This window comes from Papaver somniferum, chromosome 5 (assembly GCF_003573695.1).
Source record: "Papaver somniferum cultivar HN1 chromosome 5, ASM357369v1, whole genome shotgun sequence".
Lineage (NCBI taxonomy): Eukaryota > Viridiplantae > Streptophyta > Magnoliopsida > Ranunculales > Papaveraceae > Papaver > Papaver somniferum.
The window spans coordinates 6,136,171-6,148,905 of NC_039362.1; the positions used below are offsets into that span (position 1 = coordinate 6,136,171).

The 12,735-nt window shown below is 36.7% G+C and overlaps 1 protein-coding gene across 1 annotated transcript; it reads right to left on the reverse strand.

Moving 5' to 3' along the window:
- Nucleotides 1-4,791: 4,791 nt before the first annotated feature.
- LOC113277234 (berberine bridge enzyme-like 22) lies at nucleotides 4,792-7,483 on the reverse strand. The gene has a single exon (XM_026526377.1). It carries the CDS (start codon nucleotides 6,572-6,574, stop codon nucleotides 4,925-4,927), a length of 1,650 nt encoding a protein of 549 aa, XP_026382162.1. The 5' UTR covers nucleotides 6,575-7,483; the 3' UTR covers nucleotides 4,792-4,924.
- Nucleotides 7,484-12,735: the final 5,252 nt, after the last annotated feature.

Sequence of the window (12,735 nt, forward strand, 5' to 3'; positions counted from 1 at the left end):
CACATCCAATTCAATTTATTAAGGATTTGGAATTTGACATTTGAATCAAATCCATCAACCAACGGATTTGCACCCAATGGATGCACGGATGGACGTATTAGATGAGATAATCCAATGAGTTTGTTCTATAATACCCTACATTAACTATTTCTATCCGCCTTCTCAGTGGCGTTGCTATTATCATTATTTCCATGGAGCATGTAGAAAATTGTATGATTAGTATGTTAGGATAAACTGGTGAACACTTTTTAAGGAATATACACAAAACGAGGCTCATCATTCTAATTCTATAAATATTGGTAAAGTTGTGTGCAGAAAGGGTGGGAATAACACCCTTAGATTTTTCCTTAGTACATTAACGTAATAAAAATCTATGGACGCTTCCTATTGCAAGGGTGTGCACTATTGGTAAAAATCTTCCTAGCCGGCTCCAAAGCCCATTCTTAGTCCAATTAGACAAAAAAAGTTTATTTATAAGCCTATTTTTCTTTTGTAAATCTCCTAAACAAATTTTCTACCCCATAGCAAATTTTGCATCCCATTCTATAATTTTTGGTTCCGCCCCTGATATTGAGTGAGAGATATTAGAACCATCGTGATATACTAATAAATATTTTTCACAGAAATAGGAAATAATACACTAATATTGTGACATTAATCAAAAATATACTCAACACAAGAACACAACACTTTCATTTTATGGTGTTTAGTGGAACACAAAAACACAACACTTCCATTTTATGGGTGTTCAATGGATTTTCAAGGTTATATCTGGGCCCAATCCATAATATGTTGGGTTTCAAAAATTGATTATACCCAACTTATTAGTGAACGGTTTGGATTCTCACCCTCGAAAATACGGTTGGTCTGAATTGTATCCACGGATTCAGAAGAAGATGCTCACCCCTAGCCATTATCAGGTTCATCACTACTCATCTTCCTCACACAACCACTATTATCAGACCCAGTTGAATCACTTTGGCAGATCATGTGTCACCTGGTAAAATTTGGGTGAGTGACAAAATTTAGGTGCCACGTGGTAGAATTTAACCCACATTCATGGAATATTATTAGAGTCCAATTTTGTGCAGGCTCCTTTAAAGAGTGTGCACAACAAATCAATATTATTGGCTGTTTCAAACAGACAGTTATCTAATATTTGAATTCCTTTTATTTTTTGTTTTTTAATTAAAATTGGAATCTATAAACGGCAAGTGTAAGGCGCATTTCCAGGGGAAAACAAATTTGATGGAAATTTTCTTTTTTTGTTTCTTCACAATTTATTTGTTGATTACAATCAAGAAAATGCGATGATCTATCCTTTCATTCTGTGTTGTTGAGATAGAATAAGATAAATTTCTGGATTTTCATTCACGTGTATCTAATTTGGTGAATTCAATTGATAACAATATGGCCGGATCAAATTGCCGAGTAATTATTGGTGAGTCCATGTTGTGATCATATTGAACTGAAAGTACCGATGATGACGGATTGAAGAGTAAAGTATATTCTAATGAATTGGATTTGATTTTGAGAGAAAGGTGAAATACTAGACTAGTGCTGATGATCATCTTGGTTAAATGTATTGAGAATCAAAGAAACTTTGACTGCAGACTCGGTGAAGGGATTCAGAATACAACTAAGATTGTTGATCAAGTATTGAGAATCAAAGAAACTCTTTTGTCAACCTATTTTCTTTTACGACATGTATGACGACGTTAAATATGCTTGCCATTTTTAGATCATAATATATTAAAAAACCATAAAATAATAACTAAATAAATTTAGACATTATGGTTAGATAACTGTCCGTTTGAAACAGCCAATAGTATTGATTTATTTTGTGCACACTTTTTAAAAAAATGTGCACAAAATTGGACTCATATTGTTATGTGTTATATTGCAAAGTAGCAACGTAGAGTATAGGTCATGCGGAAGATTTTGAATCACGAGGATAATTTAGACAGCGATGGAATCGACTCAGCCAGTGACTTAAGTAGTTGATTATCATGTTGGGCCGTCTTCCAAACCGAATTTTCCCGATAATATGGGCTTTGGAGACCATTTTTGCCATCTTCCCCACCCTAAATATTCTTTGAAGGTTGTTTTTAGGTATACCATTTTCTTTCTAGGCATACAAAATGCTATGCCTAACTTGGGTGACCTTATAAGGGGTAATCTATGGGTAGTTTAATTATCTATGTACCCTTAATACAAAAATCAAAAATCAGTTTTCTAAAAAATCAAAATCAGTTTCCCTTAACATCTCTTCTTCTTCCTCCTCTAGCCGAACTCTTCCCCTCCCGCGAAAAAAAAAATTCATCACCGTGATTAATCATCGATTCGCAAAAATTTGATCGTCGATTAAATTCAACTACGTAATGAACGTACAAAGAAAAGCAGGGACTAGGCAAACCAAATCGTCTTATAATCCATCAATTGAAGAAGAAGAACCAATTGAAGATGAAGGTATAGAAACTGAAAATCAACCACCAATTGAACCAGAAATTGAACCAATTGGATCTCCAACTCCGGTAATGAGGATAAGAAAGTAAGTTTTACAAACCCAATCTCCTATTTGTTGTTTTTCATCGATTAAATGACGTTTACGGTGTTGGTTCGACTCAAAATTGAGTTGCGTTTTTAGCCGAACTGTTCTTCACAAAAGCTTCCTGTAAGTGTATATGAACAGTTCGGCATGAAATTTCAAGCCGAACCTAGTCACAAATAGAGATGTATAGGGGTTCGACGCATTCGATAATCATAATATGTGCCGAACCATTAACATTTTTTATTCAAGAACTCTCAGGAATAGGTTCGGCTTATACGATATTCTAAATATTTGCCGAACAATCAACAAATTTTGTACCAAACGATTTTTAAGGTATGTTCGGCTCATACGATTTTCATTAAATAAGCCGAACTGTTCTTCACAAAAGCTTCCTGTAAGTGTATATGAACGTTTTGGCATGACATTTCATGAAATTTCAAGCTGAACCTAGTTACAAATAGAGATGCATAGGGGTTCGCCTCATACGATTTTCGAAATATAAGCCGAACTAGTAATTATTATTTTTCCGGGTTATTCAGGATGTTGTTCGGCTTACTGTGAAACTTTCATATAAGCCGAACTAGTGTTTAGCAAAAGGGTTGGAATTGAAAATTATAGGTTCAGCGCATGCATTAAACAGATTCAGTGAGCCGAACTGTTCATCAATCGGTAGATTCGGCTCATATATGTGAGCCGAACCTCAACCTGTTTCGCCGAACCATGAAGCAAAAATCCAAACTTTTGATAATTTCGAGCTATAAAAGTGAGATTAAGCATAGTATAGAAGTGTACCTGTGTACTTGAAGCATTGGGTTCCTCATCAATGTCTTCATCATATGGATTTGGCTCATAAAAATCACCAACTTGAGTTTGTTCTTGAGTTTGAGTTTGAGTTTGTGTAAAATCATTCTCATAATCTAAGAAATCAGCCATTTGGTAATCATTGTTGTAGTTGATATGTATTTTCCTAGGTTTTTTATATGAATTATGACCCTCCTCCTCCATTGAATCAAGAATTAAAATTTTCTCACTTTCTCCTTCTCTTTCTCTCCTTCTTAACCAAAACTTTGATTTTTTTCCCCCAAATGTTTTCATCTAAACAACCTTATAATTCTAAAAATTATCTTACTCACTAAACAAATATTTTAATCACTAATCCAGATTATTAACACTATACATAAAGGGCAGATTTGTCATTATAAAAAAATGGTTAAGGAGCTTTCTGATTTTGTTATTTGACATCCCTTTTTGTCTTCACTTGGTATGCCTAGAAATTTTTAGGTATGCCTAAAAACAGCCTTCTATTCTTTACCTCCCCATAGGCCTAAAAACAGCCTTCTATTCTTTACCTCCCCATAGCCAAAGAGCCCATTTTGGGTCAAGCTACAAATTTTGGGATGTAGCCTTGTAGGTGCAGGCTTTTGATTGTGATGCAACTATTGAACTATGGTGCCAATGTTGGGTCAGAAGGCCGTTTTTGGATGACAATGATAATTTTGTTACGATATACATTTCATGTGACGATGATAATATAGCTATGATATGGTGGGTTGTGCCAAGACTCTCGCAAGCCGGTGTAAAATCTGATATATTTTTAGTCCAGGACTCAAGGTTTACGGTAATCCGGGTAATTTTGATCACTAAGATAAATTGGGTGATGACGCAGTCTTTAAGATTTTGAATCACCGTGCACATTAGAGTAATTGACTGGTGATGCAGATTTTACGTCACATTTTAAAGTTATCCGCCACGAACATAAAATATACTTTCTCCGTTCCACTTTAGATGATGTTTTAGGGTTTTTTGTATGTTCCAAAATAGACGAGAGTTTAAATGTTTTCTCTAAATTCAAACTGATTTACCCCTGCTTTGGGATCACAACATTACATTCATTGTTTTTGTTATAAGTGAGAACTAATTAATCTAATTTGAAAATTTCAAATTATTCTCTATAATCTTAGGATTTTTGGTCATCCCAAGTGGAATTACACGGGGATTCATAATTTATACTAGAATCCACAGACAAAAAACCAGGAGATTTAAATTTTTAGGAAGATAATAATATGGGTAGGTTTGGAAAAAATTTACACTCTTTAATGTTTTTTAATCTGCGTGAAAAACTCTACAACATCATCTAAATTGGAACGGAAGGAGTATTACAGCATTACCGACATAAATTAAATTGAGCATTAAAAAAAAAAAAAAAACTTTGCCCAACCGGACATAAATTCTTGATTTCGTCACCCTTAACTGACTTTGTTAATTAATCCAGCAATGATCATAAAATGGAAAGACAAAATGCCCCATGAACAAACTGTTTCAAAATCACACAAACACACACCAAAAATTAAACAATAACTAGAATGCAAATATTTAAATCGAACAATAATTTTTAACCCCTAAATCAATAACTCTAATCGGAGGAATGCTTTGTTTGTTGTTGAAGAAATTTCCAGGATCAACTTCACTCTTCACTTGTACTAATCTTTCAAAGTTGTCCTTGAAGTATTTTCTACCCCATTCTCTAGCTTTCAAGTAACTAATAGACTGACCATTATCATACTCCCCCAAGTCAAGATCTCTAGTGTTAAGATATGCAGTCCTTGGAGACTTAGAAACATATGGAGTCATATATTCATATAAATTTCTCATCCAATCTAAATTCTTTTCTGATTCACCGTCTTCAAACCAGCTTACGACGTAAAGAATATTGTAAATATTACCCTGTCTATGTGGGAATGGAATTTCAGATACTGAGATTTCATTCATTTTTCCGCCATAAGGTGTCCATATCAATGTTGGTGTAATATCATCGTGTTCTAGCAACCTTCTCCACAGCTCTAACAATCCATTTTTTGTTATTGGGACTTTGACATGGTCAGATTTTGACTTGGAGAAGTTCTCTGTTGACGGATCATCCCTGGCTAGTAAGAATTCTAACGGTTTTCCATGTTCATGAGAGAAGTATAGATGAGATTCAGCCCAAGTCATTTCAGAGCAATCTTTATTCTTTAAACCCAACTCAGGGAAGTTCTCTTGAGATAGTTGGAGAAGTTTTGGGATACCTCCCTTGCCGAGAAACAAGATTGAGAATTCAGCTTGCACTATTCTTTCGTCCCCGAGGTTGGTCTTATTGTTACCGACCAAAGATATCTTCACTCCAATAAAGACATCCTTATTGAGCCTATCAGCAATGAATTGCCATTTATGAACAGTGTCTGTTGCACCTTGTCCTAGTGTTTTCTGGACCATGGCAACAGTTACAGTAGCTGGTATGCGAACCAACTTAACTTTCCATGACAGAACGACCCCAAAACTCGCTGCTCCACCTCCTCTAATCGCCCAAAATAAACCTTCAGTCATACTTTTCTTGTTAAGAATTTTCCCGTCAGCATTCACGATGTAGGCATCAATGACTCGATCAGCTGCAAGGCCATATTTCCGCACCAATGCACCTAATCCCCCTCCACCAATATGCCCACCAACGCCTACTGTGGGAGCAAACCCAGCTGGAAATCCATGGGTCTTACTTTTCTTGGCGATATTATAATAAACTTCACCAAGGGTAGCTCCAGCTTGAATCCATGCAGTACTACCATTAACATCGACAGTGACATTTCGAAAATAAATCAAGTCAACGATGACGAACGATTGAGCATCGGATACGTAAGACAGCCCTTCCGCATCATGACCACCACTTCGGATTTTGAGGTCTAAACCATGTTTCTTGCACCAAACAACAGATGCTTGAACATGGGATTCATGGGTTGGTGTGACTATAAATTTTGGTTTTGTGGTAGATAAGAATCTGAAGTTTCTATTGGAGAATCGAAGGATGATTCTGTACGATGCATTGTTTTGGGTGTAGATTGGAATTGTTGGGGTGTTGGGGACATGATTAACATTTAGACATTGAAGAAAATCTTCACCAACTGAAGTGAATGAAGATTCTGTTGCAGTTACTTCCCTTGAGGATAACAATAACGCGAGCAAGGTACTCAAAACCCCCAGTATTGGATGCATGGTACTGCAACATATGATGAACTTACAGAAACATATAGTACCTACTACACTGAAGTATTGGAAATTGTTCTGAATATGATGTCTCTATTCTAAGGCATAAATTTACCGACAATGCTGCAATAAAAATCCTTATCTATTTTTCTTGGGAATGTGCTCATGTTACTGCTCCCAAGTATTTCCTTTTAAGGCATTAAATTACCAACAATGCTGCAATAAAAATCCTTATTTTTTTTCTTGGGAATGTGCTCATGTTACCAAGTTGCCTAGATGAAAACTTACTACAAGTTTCAAAATATTCTTTCTCATTGTAACCTCACCAGACCATCTACCAATTCAAATTCAATTTTCAATTTAGGTAATCCAGGTTTGTCGAGATGTGGTCTAATAGTTCGTGACTATACTGGTTTCGTGGTTGGTGCGATATCTGTTCCCTTAGGGATGTCGTAGCTGAATATATGGCTGCTATTCCAGCAATAGAGACTATACAGAAGAGCATGGTTAGAATGTGATTCAACGTTGATTGTGGACGCGATCAAGGGTGAAGGAACTGCCCCTTGGCACCTTCGAGTTCGATGGAACAATTGCATGCATTTTTTTTGAAGAGTATTCAATTTGTTTGCACCCATAATTACAGAGAAGGCAACGGTTGTGCAGACCTTTGCTAACTATGGAGCTACTTCGAATGAAACTGTTTGGTGGTCCTTCCCATCCAGTTTTCTTGGCCAGTAGTATAGGGTCAGATCGCTTAGGTTTGCCTTATCATCGTTTTGAATTTTGAAATGTTTTCTGGAGTAATGTCCCCCTCCATTTGATGGTTTTCATTTTCATTTTCTTTTTCTTCTCAATAAATTTCTTCCTTTGGGGAGTTTTGCAAAAGAAAATTTAAAAATAAAAGAAAAAAAAATTAATTTTTCGTAAGAAGCAGTTGAAGTTCAAATCGGAGCAGTGTGATAACCTTATATAATGAGAGGCACGCTCTATTTTTAGCGTGCATATTTATATTATCGATTATCAAATATCAATCTACAATCCACACCAGTAGGCTATTTTAGGTCCCCTAATATATCTTGCATTTTTAGTGGCGATTAATAAGATAAATTAGAGTCACCCAAATTTAAAATGAACCACTTCTCATATCTGATTTTTCAAAATATCAAATATATCCTCGAATAATCGGTAGATAAAACTTTCCATGAGAGAAGGACCCTGAAACTCGCTTCTCCACCTCCTCTAATCGCCCAAAATAAACCTTCACTCATAGTTTTCCTGTTGCGAATTTCCCCGTCAGCATTCACGATGTAGGCATCAATGACCCGATCAGCTGCAAGGCCATATTTCCGCACCAAGGAACCTAATCCACCTCACTTATATGCCCACCAACGCATACTGTGGGAGCAAACGCAGCTGGAAATCCGTGGGTCTTACTTTTCCATCATTAACATCGACATCAACATTTCAAAAATGAATCAAGTCAACGATGACGAACGATAGCATTGGATACGTAAGAAGCCCTTCGGCATCATGACCACCACTTTGGACTTTTAGATCTAAACCATGATTCTTGCAGCAAATAACATATACTTGGACATGGGATTCATGGGTTGGTGTGACTATAAATTTTGGTTTTTTAGGTAGATAAGAAACTGAAGGTTGTTTCGGAGAATCGAAGGATGATTTTGTACGATGCATTGTTTCGGGTGTAGATTGGAATTGTTGGGGTGTTGGCGACATGATTGACATTTAAACATCGAAGAAAATCTTCACCAACTGAAGTGAATGAAGATTCTGTTGCAGTTACTTCCCTTGAGAATAATGTAATCGCAGGAAATCCTACAATCTACAATCAAGTAATTTTTCTTGATAATATTAAGACATGGTAGTAAAATTTTCTAAGTGTTTATTTCAAAGATATAAAGTATACAGGTTTGATAATAAAAAATCCTAACTTGGAGATTAAAACAACTCTTTTCTCTCTTTTAAATTCTATTTCTCAACTCTTAGAAAAGCTCCCTCTTTATAATCGTTTCTAATTCCTTTTACAGGAATTACATAGTGAGGACAACTTTACTAATAAAACCCTTATTTTAGGGATTGTCAGGATGGTAATATCACCCTTCCTTATAAATGACACGCAGACCACTTGTAAAATACCGCGCAGGTCTTCACATAATTCGTGTGACTTGGTGACATCATTCTATCGGTCAACTGAAGTATAACGAGTGTGTTATTGTCGCCCGCGGCCAATGTGATATATCCGATCTTATATTGGTTATGTGATACTTTACTCCTTCACTTATTATCGCGTATTACCAAATGATTTATCCGCGCTACCATTAGTTGTGCCGTATTTTGTTCCCACATTTTACCTTTTTTTTTTTTTTTTTGTCGCTCATTTAGAAGAAAGGAGTGATGAGAGAAATCTTATTTTTCCGCATCAACCCGTCTCCTCATATTCTAAATCACCGACATTTTTTCCGGCTTTTCCGCATGACCTTCTACACGTGTTGATTTGCTTACTTACCAGTTGACACGACTATGAATTTCTTACCTTTTTTACCGGTAACCGCCTCTTCCTGTTGGTCTTCTAATAAATGCGCGTGAGAGAAGATACCTCGGGAAGAGGGATGAAATACTTTATATATACTCCACCACGCTTCCCTTTCTTCCTTTTTACCTTCTTCTCTTTTACTATCTGCAACTTTGTTTTCTTTGCTGCTACTGCTGATCTTCCATCAACAAGATCATTTTTCTCGCCTTTTTTCTGATCATAAATCTTAACTTTCATTTTCTTAATTAATCATTCCCATACTGTAACGGATTCCAGAGAAGTAAAGAAACAAAACTTAAGAGGATTACAGATGATCTTGACTTAAAGGGAATCAAATTGACGGTTCCTGAGTATTCAAACCATGAGACTTCACCTAGTATTGATTGTCTCTCGTCTGATCAATGGGATGATAGAAAAGTCATCGTTTCACTTGGTCAATTATCTGCTGGTCTTCCCATTCCTCTTTGTGATTCAGAAATTCCTCTTTTCTACGAGATTTTATCGCATGAGGAATTCAGACGCGGAATCTTTCAATTGAATGGTGATACCATCAGGATTATGGTGGAATGTTCTTGCCGCGCTTCCAGTTTTCCGTCCCTCTATGAGTCCGCTCTTCCTTTCAGGGAAGAATATTATACGGTGGAGAATTTCTTTACTCACTACTTTGTCGGTCTTGTTGCTAACCCAAAATTTCGTTGGGGCGTTAGTTTGAGGCGGCAAGATTGCTTTACTGATGAAACTAGGATTATGCGGGATGTCGACTTTCATGAGCGCACCAATCGTACTGCTTGTTGGACTAAGGATCCTAAATGGATGATGTACCCTGTTCTTCTCGAGGGTCGCTATATTTCTGGTAGGAACGCAGATGGATCTGACCACGCTCTTCCATCTAACCTTGTTGATTACAAACCTTGGGTCTTCCATTGGCATGAGAAGAAAAAAGAGGTATTTTCTCATCATTTCCGCTCTATAGTTTGTCTCTTCCTTTTACTTACTGATGGTTCCAATCGAAGAATATTTTCTTAATTGTAAATTGCCCCTTTTCTTCCTCTTTTTAAAGGAAATTCTTCTTTCTTGTTCTTGTATTAATAATGTCTCTTTCCTTCACTTTATTGTTAATGAAGGCAAAGTACTATTTCCTTACTTGTAAATACATTCAAAAAATGCCGCGTAACTGTTGCACAAATTATGTTAAAAAAATTTCTGCATTACTTATTGTTAATACGTGATATATTTCCTATTAATTAACACTTTAAGTCTTCCCAGAGACTCTAAAAAACTGTAGTCCATAGGCTACAAACTAGGACTTTAAAGAGGTTTTGAACTCTTTTTTATTTGTTAGGATATATTCAAAATATGTAACAAATCCAATGTTTTCCTAATATAAATAAGAATCAAATCTCCACAAATATTTTGTGGAAGATATTCACCAAAACCTTTCTAAGTTGGTATCAACCTTCGATCCAACATCGTTTCCGCATTTATCAATCACCCAAAACTCTTCCTTCAACACAAGCAACGCAACAACAACCATCAACAAAAAAAAACAATGGTAGCTAACACAAATAGCATGCGCAATATCCAGATTCATCACCTTGTTACCTTAAAACTTACGGAAACAAATCACTCTCTTTGGAAAACCCAGTTCCAACCCATCTTAAAAGGTTACGGTCTCACTAGTTTCATAGATGGAACCAAAGAAATACCACCTAGAACTCTGCCAGATTCAGATGAAATAAATCCTCTCTTTGCTGAATATGAAATACAGGATTCTCTACTTGTTGGTTGGCTCAATTCGACACTAACACCAGAAGTTCTGTGTCATGTCCGTGGAATTAGCACTGCCAAAGGAGTCTGGGATAAACTTGAAAGCTACTTTGCTCCTAAAACAAGAGCTCACATGATGAGCCTTAAGAAACAACTCCACTCTTTGAACAAAGGTAACAAGTCTCTCAAAACGTTTTTGAATGATGCTAAGAATCTGTTTGAACAACTTGCAGCTACTGGATATGAAGTATCCAATGATGAAAAGATGCAGTCCATTAGCAATGGTCTGAATCAATCCTATGATCCAATTGTCACGGCACTGAGTACGAAAGATGACATGGATATGGAGTCCTTTTACTCTCATCTCCTGACGTTTGATATGCGCATTGAGAAGCAACTGTCTTCCATCCAGCAACCCGCTGTCAATGTTGCAGCCTCCCGATCATCATACAGGTCACCTCCCAGCATGAACCAGCAAGGTCGTGGTTCACAGCCTCAACAAAGTTTCAATTCTGTGCGCAACCAGTTCCCAAATACACAACGAAGTCTTAACCAGCCAAACCGTGGTCAACAATCAGCAAAAACATCTGAGGAGCCCTGTCAAATATGTAAAAAAGATGGCCACCAGGCACCACGCTGCTGGTTTAGGTACGACAAATCCTCGACAACCAAAACGAGAAATCCGTCTGCTTATATTGCGCTTCCAAGTTCAGATCAACATGCTAACTGGGTGACTGACACCGGCGCTACACATCATATGACTTCAGATTTCAGAAATTTGTCTATCCCTCATGAGTATGAGGGGACAGAACAAGTCCAAGTTGGTAATGGTAATACTGTTTCTATTTCTCATGTTGGTAATGCAACATTCAATCTACATTCCAGGCAATATTTGTTGAATAATATCTTTCATGTTCCCTGTATCAAAAGAGACTTGTTGTCTGTTTCTCAGTTTTGTAAAGACAATAATGTGTTTTTTGAGTTTCACACATCTCACTTCTTTGTGAAGGACAATTTGACGGGGGAGCTGTTGCTGCGCGGCCTGAATAGGAATGGTCTTTACATCTTAGATGACTTGGAAAAGTTGATCATATCATCAAACCTCAAGTACATGTTGCTTCATCTCTGCCAGTGTGGCATCAACGTCTGGGTCACCCAATGATAAGAACTGTCTCAAACATTTGTCGTCGATTTTCTTTACCTGTTTCGAATAAATCTTTTGATTACTGCAATTCGTGTCATGTAAGCAAGAGTAAGAGATTACCCTTTTCTCTTAGTAGTACTTCTTATGATACTCCATTGAGTTTATTTGTTTCTGACATTTGGACTTCACCAAAATTGTCTAGAACTGGTTTTAAATATTACATGTTAATTATGGATGTCTATTCCCATTTCACTTGGATATTTCCTTTGGTTCAACGTTCTTCAGCTTTATCTACATTTATTCTCTTTCGAAAGCAAATTGAAAATCTGACAAATCATAGGATCAAAATTTTTCAGTCTGACAATGCTTTAGAATACAAAAAATTCACTGCTTATTTGAATGAGTCCGGCATTCAGCACAGATTCACTTGTCCGCATACTTCTGTGCAAAATGGTATTGCAGAGAGGCGTATTCGTCATGTCACTGAGTCTGGCTTAGCCCTTCTTTTCCAAGCGTCAATGCCCTACTCCTATTGGTCGGATGCTTTTTCAACTGCTTGCTTCCTAATAAATCGTCTACCAAAATCAAAAAGTGTCTCTACAACTCCTTTAGAATTGTTGTTCAAAAAGAAACCTGATTACTCTTTTCTTAGGGTCTTTGGATGTCTAGCATATCCTTGTTTGCGCCCTTACAATTCCAATA